The sequence below is a fragment of the Notothenia rossii genome, assembly GCF_949606895.1.
Source record: "Notothenia rossii genome assembly, chromosome: 9".
NCBI lineage: Eukaryota > Metazoa > Chordata > Actinopteri > Perciformes > Nototheniidae > Notothenia > Notothenia rossii.
In genome coordinates, this window is record NC_136907.1 from 77543220 (window position 1) to 77556795 (window position 13576).

The 13576-nt window shown below is 41.6% G+C and overlaps 1 protein-coding gene across 1 annotated transcript; it reads left to right on the forward strand.

The window, feature by feature from the left end:
• Positions 1 to 8813: 8813 nt before the first annotated feature.
• On the forward strand, positions 8814 to 10482 carry LOC307019384 (tripartite motif-containing protein 16-like; the record flags this gene model as incomplete). Its single annotated transcript, XM_079650238.1, has 1 exon — positions 8814 to 10482. One exon carries the CDS (start codon positions 8814 to 8816, stop codon positions 10470 to 10472), a length of 1659 nt encoding a protein of 552 aa, XP_079506364.1. The 3' UTR covers positions 10473 to 10482.
• Positions 10483 to 13576: the final 3094 nt, after the last annotated feature.

Sequence of the window (13576 nt, forward strand, 5' to 3'; positions counted from 1 at the left end):
AAGGCTACTAAAAATGACAAGGCTAAGTAATGTAATGCTAACTAACGTGCTCGCTACTCGTCGCTACTAGCTAGGTAGCTAACTTGACTATGTTCCATGCACAACATGTATATTACCTATGATATTACCTGATATGTCTGATCCAGCGACTCCTGGTCCTTTCATAAGAGGGGAAGCGATAGAACGAGCAAGTGGTATGATCACTTTTGTGATTACAACATGGTACAAAGCACACAGGCATCTTGTAAAAGTGAATTTATTGGAGCAATCTCTTATATTTATTGGAGGGAATAAATCAGTTATGAAATCTTCTTCTTCGCTTTAATTACGAGTCGCAACCACTTGGAGCATTATCGCCTGTGACATCACATGCGCGACCCAGAATGGGATTTGGGATTTGTAGTCTTTGTAGTCGCGTATTTTTCATAGTCTTTTATTTCAACAGTTTTACGACAAAATGTGACTTTTTTGACATGGAAATGATTGTTTAAGATTGACAAACATCATATGTGTAGTACGTGGCACAATTCAAACGGGATCAAAAGATACGTTTTCTCTCTCCATTGAATTCAATGTATAATTTTTCGCTTCCGGGGTCCCATGGACCGGAAGTAGATGGGCGTGACTTCGCCTCTCTATTGACGCGTTTGCTTTGCACCACAACAACAGACGCATTGTCTTGCTGTAACGGATGTGACCCATTGGTGTGTGTGTGTGTGTGTGTGTGTGTGTGTGTGTGTGTGTGTGTGTGTGTGTGTGTGTGTGTGTGTGTGTGTGTGTGTGTGTGTGTGTGTGTGTGTGTGTGTGTGTGTGTGTGTGTGTGTGTGTGTGTGTGTGAGATCAGATGTGCACAGTTTATTACATTGTAAAGTTAAGTATATAGGCAATGTTGTTTGTGGGAGTTACACCTTCCAGGTGTGTGTGTGCGTTTTCCGGTGTGTGCAGAAACGCTACAATATGAACAGGCTTGGCCCACTGGTATTGTTTGTTTATTTATTTTGAGAATTAACTAGCAACGCCGTGCTGTCATATAGCAACTGCTAAGCTACTGCAGCAAAAACATCCTGGCGCCGCCCATGTGTAAAATACATTTCTTCTTGTTCTTCAGAGAGTGATAAAAACTGCTTCAACACTTTTTAGACCGTAAAACCGGGATGACATTGAAACGAGAGCTGAAAAAGCATCACGTTAGCAGATTTAGCAGAGAAACAGAAGAGTTGAAGAAGCTCCTGCTGATCACTGCTATGCTGGAGCTGAAGATGTGTCCTGTGTGGTGTGTTTGGCCTCTTATTGTGACAAACACCTCCAGCGTCATTGTGACACAGCTACATTTAAAAAACACAAGCTGGTGGAGCCCTCCAAGAAGCTGTAGTGCTGAGATAGATTTGGGTATCATCAGCATAGCAGTGGAAGTTGAGTCTGTGATGGCAGATGATCTGGCCAAGGGGTACCATGTAAATGGTGAACAGGAGGGGGCCAAGCATAAAGCCTTGGGGGACACCATGATTGACTGGGGCTGGAGGGGAATTCGAGTTATATCTGAAGCAATTTATGTTTCTGACAATGTGTAGTCAATTCCACCCTTCAATGTAGCACAAATGTGAATTCTCATTACAGGAACAATACCGGAAACCGACGTAGGAAAGATCCTCAGCTCGCTGATTGGATGTTTTAGCCTCAATGCACGTTGGGATATGGTGTTTATGCGATGTGAAACAAACACATATAGCTGATCAGTAATTATTATTTAGTTGTTGCAACAAACAATAATGGGAAGTACATCACCAATCGCGGAAATGCCCCCCGACAGTAGCAGTAATCACACAACATAATTATATAGCCACGGCAATGAACACACACACATTTTCCCTAAGCATGTTTGACGCACACACATTTTATCATGCAGCCTACCACACAAATGTCACATGTTTTTCTCTCTGAAAGATATACTTGTATCAATCAATCAATCAATGTTTATTTATATAGCCCAATATCACAAATGTTACATTTGTCTCAGTGGACTTCACAGTTTGTACAGAATATCAGTATGACAATACGACACCCTCTGTCCTTAGACCCTCACATCGTACAAGGAAAAACTTCCAGAGAAAACCCCACAGTTTAAAGGGAAAAATGGGAGAAACCTCAGGGAGAGCAACAGAGGAGGGATCCCTCTCCCAGGACGGACAGACGTGCAATAGATGCCGTGTGTAAATTGAAAAGATAATACATTTGCAACATAGGTAGTCCAAATGTTTTGAAATGCATGTGTGTATAATAAGAAGATGAATCCACGAGGATATCCATCCAGGACTTATGATCCAGGACCGCAGCCACGACTCAAGATCCAGGACTCGCAGTCCATGACACAGGACCGCAGGATCATCCATGACTCCGGATCCCGGCGTATATAGACACCAAAAAGAAAGAAATTTGGGGAAGCTGGGTTAATCGGAACATGAGAGTACACAGGTATAGACAGAGAGAAGGAAGAAGTAAGATGTCCCCCGACAAACTAAGCCTATATCAGCAAAACTAGGGGCTGAATCTAATCAGCCCTAACTATAAGCTTTATCAAAAAGGAAGGTCTTAAGCGCACTCTTAAAAACGTGTCTGCCGTCCGAACACAAACTGGAAGCTGATTCCACAAAAGTGGAGCTTGATAAGAAAAGGCTCTGGCTCCCATTGTACTTTTAGAGACTCTAGGAACAACCAACAACCCTGCATTCTTGGAACGCAATGCCCTAGTAGGACAATAGGGTATAATGAGTTCTTTAAGGTAAGATGGCGCCTGCCCATTAAGGGCTTTGTAGGCGAGAAGAAGAATTTTAAATTCTATCCTGTGTTCTATAGGGAGCCAGTGTAAGGCAGCCAGAACAGGAGTAATGTGGTCCCTTTTCCTAACTCTGGTTAGTACACGAGCTGCAGCATTTTGAATCAGCTGAAGCGACTTGACTGACTTCTTGGTACACCCTGATAATAAGGAGTTACAATAATCCAGCCTTGAAGTAACAAATGCATGGACTAGTTTCTCTGCATCGTTTTGAGGCAAGATATGCCTGATTTTTGCAATGTTACGTAGATGGAAGTAGGCGGTCCTTGAAATTGATTTTATGTGGGCGTTAAAGGATAAATCCTGATCAAATATAACACCAAGATTCCTTACAGTCTCACTGGAGGCCAAATTAATGCCATCCATAGTTAATATATCTTTAGATAATTTTTTTCGTAGATTCTTCGGGCCAAGTACAATAACTTCAGTTTTGGTCGTGTTTAACATCAAAAAATTTAAGGTCATCCACGTTTTTAAGTCCTTGAGGCAGTCTTGAATTTTATTTAGATGATTAATTTCATCAGGCTTGAATGATAAATATAGTTGAGTATCATCCGCATAACAATGAAAGTTTACAGAATGATTCCTTATAATATTGCCTAACGGAAGCACATATAGGGTGAACAAAATAGGTCCAAGCACTGAGCCCTGTGGCACTCCATGGCTAACTTTGGTTTGCATGGAAGATTCATCGTTGACACGTACAAACTGAGAGCGTTCAGATAGATAAGACCTAAACCAGCCTAAAGCAGTTCCCTGTATGCCAACTAAGTGCTCTAGTCTTTGCAATAGGATATCATGGTCGATAGTATCAAATGCAGCACTAAGATCGAGTAAGACAAGAATAGAGACAAGTCCCTTGTCAGAGGCTATTAGAATGTCATTTGTGACTTTAACCAGAGCTGTCTCTGTGCTATGTTGTGTTCTAAAGCCAGACTGAAAATCTTCAAATAAATCATAGTTTCTTAAGTAATCACACAGCTGTTTTGCGACTGCTTTCTCAAGAATTTTTGAGAGGAACGGAAGATTAGAAATAGGTCTATAGTTGGCTAAAACCTCTGGATCGAGGTTGTGCTTTTTAAGAAGCGGTTTTATCACTGCTACTTTGAATGATTTTGGAACATAGCCTGATAATAAAGACATATTCATAATATTTAATAAAGAAGTGCTAATTAATGGAAAAACTTATTTTAACAGCTTAGTTGGAATCGGGTCTAAGATACACGTTGATGGTTTAGAAGAGAGAATCATTGAATTTAATTGTTCAAGGTTTATGGCTGAAAAGCATTCTAGTTTACTATCTAGTGTAATATTATTAGAACTTACGTTTCCGGGAGCTGTTGATAACACTATACTGGTCAAAGGCAAGAGGTCATTGATTTTGTTTCTAAGAGTAACAATTTTATCGTTAAAAAAGCACATAAAATCATTACTACTGAGTGCTATGGGAATAGAAGGCTCAGTCGAGCTGTGGCTCTCTGTCAGCCTGGCTACAGTGCTGAAAAGAAATCTTGCATTATTCTTATTCTCATCTATTAATGAAGAGTAGTATGCTGCTCTCGCTTTACGCAGTGCTTTCTTATATTCATTGAGAGTAATATGCCAAATTAAACGAGATTCTTCAAGTTTAGTGGAACGCCATATCCTTTCAAGTTGTCTCGACTTTTGCTTTATTTTGCGGGTTTCGGCATTATGCCATGGAGCTAATCTATGTTGTTTTATTTTCTTCTTTTTCAAAGGAGCAACAGAGTCTAATTTTATTCGCAGCGCATCTGTAGCACTATCAACAACATGATCAATTTGGGGTGGTGTACATTTTGTATAAGTTTCCTCCCCTACATGCAGACATGCTATCGAGTTAAGTATTGGTGGAATCTCTTCCTTAAATTTGGCTATAGCACTAACAGATAGGTTTCTGCTGCAGGAGCTTTTGGCTAATGCTTTGTAGTCTAGTAACAGTACTTCAAAAGTTACTAAGAAATGGTCGGATAAAGCAGGATTATGCGGTTCGACTAATAGTTGCTCAATTTCAATACCATAAGTCAGAACAAGGTCAAGAGTGTGATTATAGCAGTGGGTTGGTTTATTTACACTCTGACAGAAACCAACAGAATCTAATATAGAGTTAAATGCAACAGTAAGGCTATTTTTATCATCGTCAACATGAATATTAAAGTCACCTACGATAATTACTTTATCTGTTTTAAGTACCAAAGCTGATAAAAACTCAGAGAATTCTGATAAGAATTCTGAATAAGGACCTGGTGCACGGTACACTGTAACAAATAAGATTGGCTGCAAAGTTTTCCAGGTCGGATGCGTAAGACTGAAAATGAGGCTTTCAAAGGAGGTATAATTTAATTTTTGTTTAGTATTGATAAGTAAACTTGAGTCAAAGATTGCTGCAACTCCACCTCCTCGGCCCGTGCCTCGGGCAATATGAGTATTGATATGGCTGGGTGGAGTGGCCTCATTTATGCTGACATATTCTTCATGTCTCAACCAAGTTTCAGTGAGACAGCATATATCAATATTATAATCTGATATTAAATCATTTACCAGTATTGCTTTAGATGCTAGAGATCTTATGTTTAAGAGACCACATTTAATCTTCCTGTTTTGTTGCACTGTAGTAGTTGTTACATTTACTTTTATTAGGTTATTATGTATGACACCTCTATTAGATTTTACCTTAAATTGTCCTTGGGCAGACACACACACCGTTAATATTGGGTATTTTATTGGGGTCGGGATTCCTATGGATGACTGCCTAGGAGAGAGCGCAGAGAAGCGTGTAAGACTGCGACTCTGCCTCCTGGTCTCAACTCCAGTTTGTCATGGATTAAGTCCACAGAGCCCTGAAATGTTTGCCGAAATGAGATTTGCACCTTCCAAAGTAGGATGAATGCCGTCTCTCTTAATCAGACCAGGTTTTCCCCAGAAGGCTGTCCAATTATTCACGAAGCCCACATTGTTTGCTGGGCACCACCAAGACAACCAGCGCTGAAATGATGACATGCGGCTATACATGTCATCATTGATCAGATTGGGGAGGGGACCAGAGAAGATTACGGTGTCCGACATTGTTTTAGCATAACTACACACCGACGCCACATTAAGTTTGGTGCATTCTGATTGGCGTAAACTAACATCATTACCACCGACGTGATAACAATCCTACTGTATTTACGTTTATTTTTAGCCAGCAGTCTAAGATGCGCCTCAACGTCGCCCGCTCTGGCCCCCGGAATGCATGTGACTGTGGACGCTTCGGTCTCTAAATTCACGTGTCTCATAATAGAGCTACCAATAACCAGAGTTGGCTTCTCAGCGGGTGTCTCGCTGAGTGGGGAATATCTGTTAGATACGTGAACGGGTTGGTGGGGACCTGCGGGTTTCGCGTTATGCCCCTTCTGAACAGTCACCCATTCTCCCTGCTGCTCGGGAGTTGCCGGGGGACGGCTAAGAGGAGCTACCTTTTGCCGGTCCGCACCGGCTAACATGGGCTTTACTGTAGCTGAGTTATTTTCTAAGATGCGGAGCCGGGCTTCTATGGCTATGATTCCCGCCTCCAACCTAACAACTATACTACATTTAACACATGTATCGGTACCAGTAAAGGAGGTAGGGGAGTAACCAAACATGAGACAGTTAGAGCAGGAAATAGCACCCGAGGGTGGGGAAAGAGCCATGGCTAGCTATCAAGCTAAAGTAGCTACCGTTAGCAAACCCGAAAAGAGTGTAGGCAACTGTGGAGTTACAGTCGCTAAGAGAAGGAGAGTTTGTGGGTGCTTAAGCTGTAGTAACGTGTGATTACAACGTCAGGCAGTTGCCGTGATCAAGAGTTTTAAAACGATCGATTAAGTTAAGATAACAAGCTATCAGCAACAGAACAGGCACACGGGATACCCGGAGATGACAACAACAACCGGAAGTTACAACATGCTTACCGCAATAGTGGTCCGTACTTGTATATGTTTAAACATCAACATCTCATGATATCCTTAGGATTAGTTAACTAACACATGTTAACTGTTTTTATAACCTAAGGCCTTCTCTGAACTTCCTCTAACCTCGGTGTCAGCTCACTTAAAATGAATACATTGATAATTCAGAACGACCATTGTCTCTCTAACGTGTGTGACCCAACTCAGTAACACACATCATATGGAATACCATGTGATCTCTAATGAATATCATAAATACGCTGTATTAAACATTCTGCTATAACAATAGGGTGGTGGGACAAGTGTTCATTCTGTCTGGCTTAGCCTATTATCATACTAAAAGGAATGCATGCAGCACGCCCTTCCAGGTGTCCCGATGCAACAAGTATCTGAATCCTATTTACATTGTACACTTGAGTCACACGATACTACCTGGCTTAGCCTTATCATAACAAAAGGAATACCTACACCCATACATGAAGATAAACCAGATCAACAAGTCACACAATGCTGTATGGCTAATGCTAACAGGCTGATTATCATACTAAAAGGGATACATCCAAGTGTCCCAAAACCTTTCAGAAACTGTTTCTGCAAGAACCAGAGTTAAATGTATTTTTGTAAGTAATTAACTGATAAGATACAAGTAGAGTTTAACATATTGCTAAAGATATAATTTCACATACTTTAATTAGAAATAATGTATTAATTTATTCAATTCTGTTGTTCATTCAAAATCTTAACAAAGGACACATTTAGAACTTAGTTATAGTGAATTATCAAAGACATTATATTTATATTAGAGTTGTATTTCTATATGTGAATAAAACAAAGAGATGTTGCTCATTTGAAGATTCAGAAGTTGTGTGAGTGTATGCTCCAGAGGGCAGGACCTATAAACACATGTAATACCCAATAGCATTGTGAGGCTGACAAAAGGACCGTTAGACCGTGTAAATGGAATCTTTAAAAAAACTAAAACATTTACTGACTTTTTTAGGATAGCTTAAAATAATGTTGTAAAATTACAACAGTGGGCTTTACAGGGTTAACATCTTCTCATGACTTGTTCTGTAGATGTTGGAGTTTCTTCGGGCGGCGCTCCTTCCCGTGTCTGTTTCGCCATGGAGGCTGTCACTGCTCAGGAGGATTTCTGTTAACCTCAACTGATATTTCTCTGCATGGAAATGTAAACTTTAGTCTAAATATTTATTGAATATCGATATTGATGTATTTGTATGTTGTTGTTTCTCTTGTAAAGCATGAGAGAGGGAAAGCACCAGAGCTTCTTTCATCGTATATATTTTATTCTAAAGGTCTTTTATTTGTATCTAAGTCTCAATGTGTTGAATGCATAAAGGACATTTTGAAGCAGGAAACCAAACACATCAAAAGAAAAGCTAGCAGGTTGAGTTTGTAATAAATAGGGTTTCTATTTTCAAGATGTGAGATGAGTGCCACCTTTACATGTCTGTAAAAAATAAAATGTTGGGGTTTTTCTTGTTAAAAAAAGAGCTAAGAGGACAAAATCTCAGTCTTATGTTTTCTTAATCTAAAAAATATCTCTAAATTATTTTTTCTGAAACAAGATATTTTCATTTTAAATGTATTTTTAGGATTAAGAAAATAATAATGAATTCAGATTTTCTATTATTTTCAGAAAAAAATGTGAATATCTTTTAGTAAACCCTGCACATGTTTCGTCAGGTTGGTGTAGATTTCCCTTCATTTGCATGTGTTTTGCAAACACACCCTGCCTCTCACACAAAGCTTTGTTGAAAGCAGTTAAATCTGTTCCCCTTGATTCCTGCTCCCAAACACACTGAGCTGCACCCTATCAAGGCATTTGAATGTTCCCGCCCCTTCACAGGTTGGCAACATGTTAAAAGAGAAAGCTGTTTCCTCATTCTTTGCATTGACTGAGCAAAAGCAGGAGGAGAGGAGATTTGTTGTCCGTCAGAGATTGTTTCTGTTCAGAGAAAGTGGATATTTGACCTTCTGTCTGCAGTCCGTAACTATCACTGAGAGGTGAGATGAGGCAGAAAGGAGTTCAGCTGGACCGGGAAACCTTCTCTTGTTCCATCTGTCTGGATCTACTGAAGGATCCGGTGGCTATTCCCTGTGGACACAGCTACTGCATGGACTGTATCAAACGCCACTGGGATAGAGAGGATAAGAAGAAAGTCTATAGCTGCCCTCAGTGTAGAAGGAGCTTCAAACCGAGGCCTGTCCTGCTGAAGAACACCATGTTAGCAGATTTAGTGGAGAAGCTGAAGAAGCTTGGACTTGAAGAAGATCCTGCTGATCACTGCTATGCTGGAGCTGAAGATGTGGCCTGTGATTTCTGCACTGGGAGGAAACTGAGAGCCTGTAAGTCCTGCCTCATCTGTCTTTTATCTTATTGTGAGAAACACCTCCAGTCTCATTTTGACGTAGCTCAATTAAAGAAACACAAGCTGGTGGAGCCCTCCAAGAAGCTCCAGGAGAATATCTGCTCTCGTCACGAAGAGGTGATGAAGCTGTTCTGCCGCACTGATCAGCAGAGTATTTGTTCTCTCTGCTCTGTGGACGAACACAAAGGACACGACACGGTGTCAGCTGCAGCAGAGAGGACTGAGAGGCAGAGAGAGCTGGAGGGGAGTCGACTAAACATCCAGCAGAGAATCCAGGACGGAGAGAAGGAGGTGAAGCTGCTTCAGCAGGAGGTGAAGGCCTTCAATGGCTCTGCTGATAAAGCAGTGGAGGACAGTGAGGAGATGTTCACTGAGCTGATCCGTCTGATGGAGAGAAGAAGCTCTGATGTGAAGCAGCAGCTCAGATCCCAGCAGAAGAGAGAAATGAGTCGAGCCAAAGAGTTTCAGAAGAAGCTGAAGCAGGAGATCTCTGAGCTGAAGAGAAGAGACGCTGAGCTGAAGCTGCTCTCTCACACAGAGGATCACAACCAGTTTCTGCTCAGCTACCCCTCCTCACTGCCAGCCCTCAGTGAAGCTACACACTCCTCCAGTATCTACATCCTTCCTCTGAGCTACTTTGAGGACGTGAAGGCGGCCCTGTCAGCAGTCAGAGACAAACTACAGGACGTCCTGAGAGAGGAATGGACAAACGTCTCATTGACTGAAGTGGATGTTTTACTGCCAGCAGCAGAGCCCACCACCAGAGCTGGGTTCTTAAGATATTCACAGGAGATCACTCTGGATCCAAACACAGCACACACAGAGCTGTTATTATCTGAAGGGAGCAGAAAAGTAACATTCATGAAAGAACAGTCTTATTCTAGTCATCCAGACAGATTCACTGATTGGCCTCAGGTCCTGAGTAGAGAGAGTCTGACTGGACGTTGTTACTGGGAGGTGGAGCGGAGAGGGAGAGCAGTTTTTGTTTCAGTCTCATACAAGAATATCCGCAGAGCAGGGGGTGGTACTGAATGTTTATTTGGATACAATGACAAATCCTGGGCGTTAGAGTTTAAACAAAACAGTTATTCATTTACTTACAACAATAGCAAAATTCCCGTCTCAGGTCCTCTGTCCTCCAGAGTAGGAGTGTACCTGGATCACAGAGCAGGTATTCTGTCCTTCTACAGCGTCTCTGAAACCATGACTCTCCTCCACAGAGTCCAGACCACATTCACTCAGCCGCTACATGCTGGACTTTTGGTTTGTGACGCAGCTGAGTTGTGTAAACTGAAATAGCCTGAATTCATTTGAGGAATTCTTCTACTTCTTAAAGTCTTTGTGTGTCCATCATTGCTGCTGAGAGCTGAGTGTTCATGTCTTCACTGCACAGAGATCAGCTGTCAATCAAACATTATGGGATGTGCTTTAACATCTTCTCATGAGTTGTTCTGTAGATGTTGGAGTTTCTTTAGTCGGCGCTCCTTCCTGTGTCTGTTTAGCCATGGAGGCTGTCACTGCTCAGGAGGATTTCTGTTAACATCAACTGATATTTCTCCGCATGGAAATTTAAACTTTGCTCTAAATATTTGTTGAATATCGATATTGATTTATTTGTATGTTGTTGTTTCTCTTGTAAATCATGAGAGAGAGAAAGCAACAGAGCTTCTTTCATTGTAGATATTTTATTCTAAATGTATTCAATTTTTTACTAAGTCTCAATGTGTTGAATGCATAAAGGACATTTTGAAGAAGGAAATAACACCCATTAAAAGAAAAGCCAGCAGGATGAGTTTGCAATAAATTGTGTTTCTATTTTCAAGATGTGAGATTAGTGCAACATTTACTTGTCTCTAAAAAAATTACATGTTGGGATTTTTCTTGTTAATAAAAGAGCTCTGAGGAAAAATGTCAGTGTTGTGTTTATTTTTCTGAAACAAGATATTCGCATTTTTTAAATGTATTTTTAGGAAAATAATATTAAATTCAGATTTTATTTCATTTGCAGAAAAACATGGGAAAATATTTTAGTAAACCCTGCACATGTTTCGTAGGGTTGGTGTAGATTTCTCTTCATTTGCATGTGTTTTGGCACATTGCTGTTAATATGTTTCATTGTTATTGAAGCTGCAGCACGTTACTCCTGATGTAAGTGTTTGGTCCGTTGTGGCGCAATTGCACCTCCCGGCCACCGTAGTTTGTACATCTGAAACTTCGAGTTTAAAGTAATAAAATGTAAAATCAGGGGTGGCGCCAGGGGGTTGCTAGCAGTTGCTATAGCAACTCCAGGAAATGGCCTAGCAACGGCTTAGCAACCCCATTGTTTTGTAATGAAAAAAATGTATCTATATATATTTACACATTCTCGCGAGATCTTTCTGGGGTCTTTGTAAGTTAAAGCGCGAATTCTCAGTATGTGAAGTGAACACAGTACACAGATCGAAAATGGAAAAATGTCTAACAAGCTAGCGAAAACGACCGCGATCTCAAACGGAACCGGTCCAGCCGGACAACCCTACTATCCACAAGGATCCCGATGTTACTATTACCAATGATAACCGGGAGGATTGGGACCACGAAGAACAGGAGCCCCCGGCCCCGCCAACTGACCCACTGCCCCCGCAGCAGCAGGAACAGCTAGCTGCTACGGCGAGCTGCAGTGGAACCAGCGGAGCTAGCGCTGCTCCCCGACCCCTCCACACCGTAATTGACATCAGCCAGTCAGCCTCTGATGGACCAAGACGTCCCATGCTTAGAAAATACCCGACCAAGAAGTACGGACTGCAAATGCGGTCATTCAATCGCCGATGGTACGAGCAATACACTTGGCTCGAGTACTCAGTGTCTATGGACGGTGTATTTTGTTTTGCCTGCAGGCATTTTGCTCACGAAGGACGCCGCGGTTCCATAACAGGGTGTCCGCGGGGTCTTAAAAAGTATTAAAAGTTGATAAATCAATTTAGCGAAAATTAAGGCTATTAAAAAGTATTAAACGGCATTTTCCAAGGTATTAAGAAGGTTCACAGTAACGACAACATGGAACACCCTTTAATTTACTGAAACGACATGTCGGGAAACCCCACAAGACGGCCCCATGCATAGCGCGCCGTAAAATGCTGCTTATTATTTTAAGTTTCGTTGCCTTACTCCGCTCTGTGTGTGTGTGTGTGGGGGGGGGGGGAATAAACGACTACGGTAACGGGTCCCAAGGTGGGTAGACCGTTGTATATTTTTGTTTTTTTGGTTTCATGGTTCTGCCACGAGCTCACAAGACAGTTTTGGGTAGACCGGCATACGCAACGCTCTGGGGGACCAACCCTATGTGATCATTTTCTGATAACGATGAAATAGCCCGCCTCCCTCTCCCCACGTCTCCTGCTGCTGCTGGGCTGTCAGAAGAGGGGGAGGAAAAGAGAGGCAGTCACCGTTTATTAAATATTATTATATTATTATACAGAGAACAGAGTCGTTAACAATTTGTTTTAAAGCTCAATAAATAACAAAGAAGACCTCTGACCGGCACTTTCCTAATTTTGTACGGAAGATTTAAACTTTAAAGGACATGTTGACCGGCGGAACATTTTTTTTAAGGAAGCTCTGCCGCACGGTCCCCTCGTTCCTTGGAAGAGGCGGAGAGGTGGGTGTTTTTCATCTGCTGGTGGACTACCTGAGAGATACAGCAGGAGGACACGCCGTCCACCGCGGAGAATAAACAGAAGGGCAACCATGGCAACCATGCTCCGGGGTCTTCTTCGCTGCTTTTGGTGTATTTTGGGTGGCAGCAGCGCCACTTACAGGCCTGACATATGTACTACATCGTTTCCAGCATTTCCAGCGGTCTAGTGGTCTAGTGTGAACGGACACGTTAATGAATCGAAAGCGTGTGCCCAATTTAACCCCTGGGTATTTGTGAGGGTGCTCGTATGGCATTACCCATACGAGCGTAGTCAATTCCGCCCTTCAATGTAGCACAAATGTGAACTCTCATTACAGGAACAATACCGGAAACAGACGTAGGAAAGATCCTCAGCTCGCTGATTGGATGTTTTAGCCTCAATGCACGTTGGGATATGGTGTTTATGCGATGTGAAACAAACACAAACGGCTGATCAGTAATTATTATTTATTTGTTGCAACAAACAATAATGGGAAGTGCATCACCAATCGCGGAAATGCCCCCGACAGTAGCAGTAATCACACAACATAATTATATAGCCACTGCAATGAACACACACACATTTTCCCTAAGCATGTTTGACGCACACAAATGTTATCATGCAGCCTACCACACAAATGTCAAATGTTTTTCTCTCTGAAAGCTATACTTGTATATGTTTAAACATCAACATCTCATGATATCCTTAGGATGAGTTAACTAACAAAGGTTAACTGTTTTTATAACC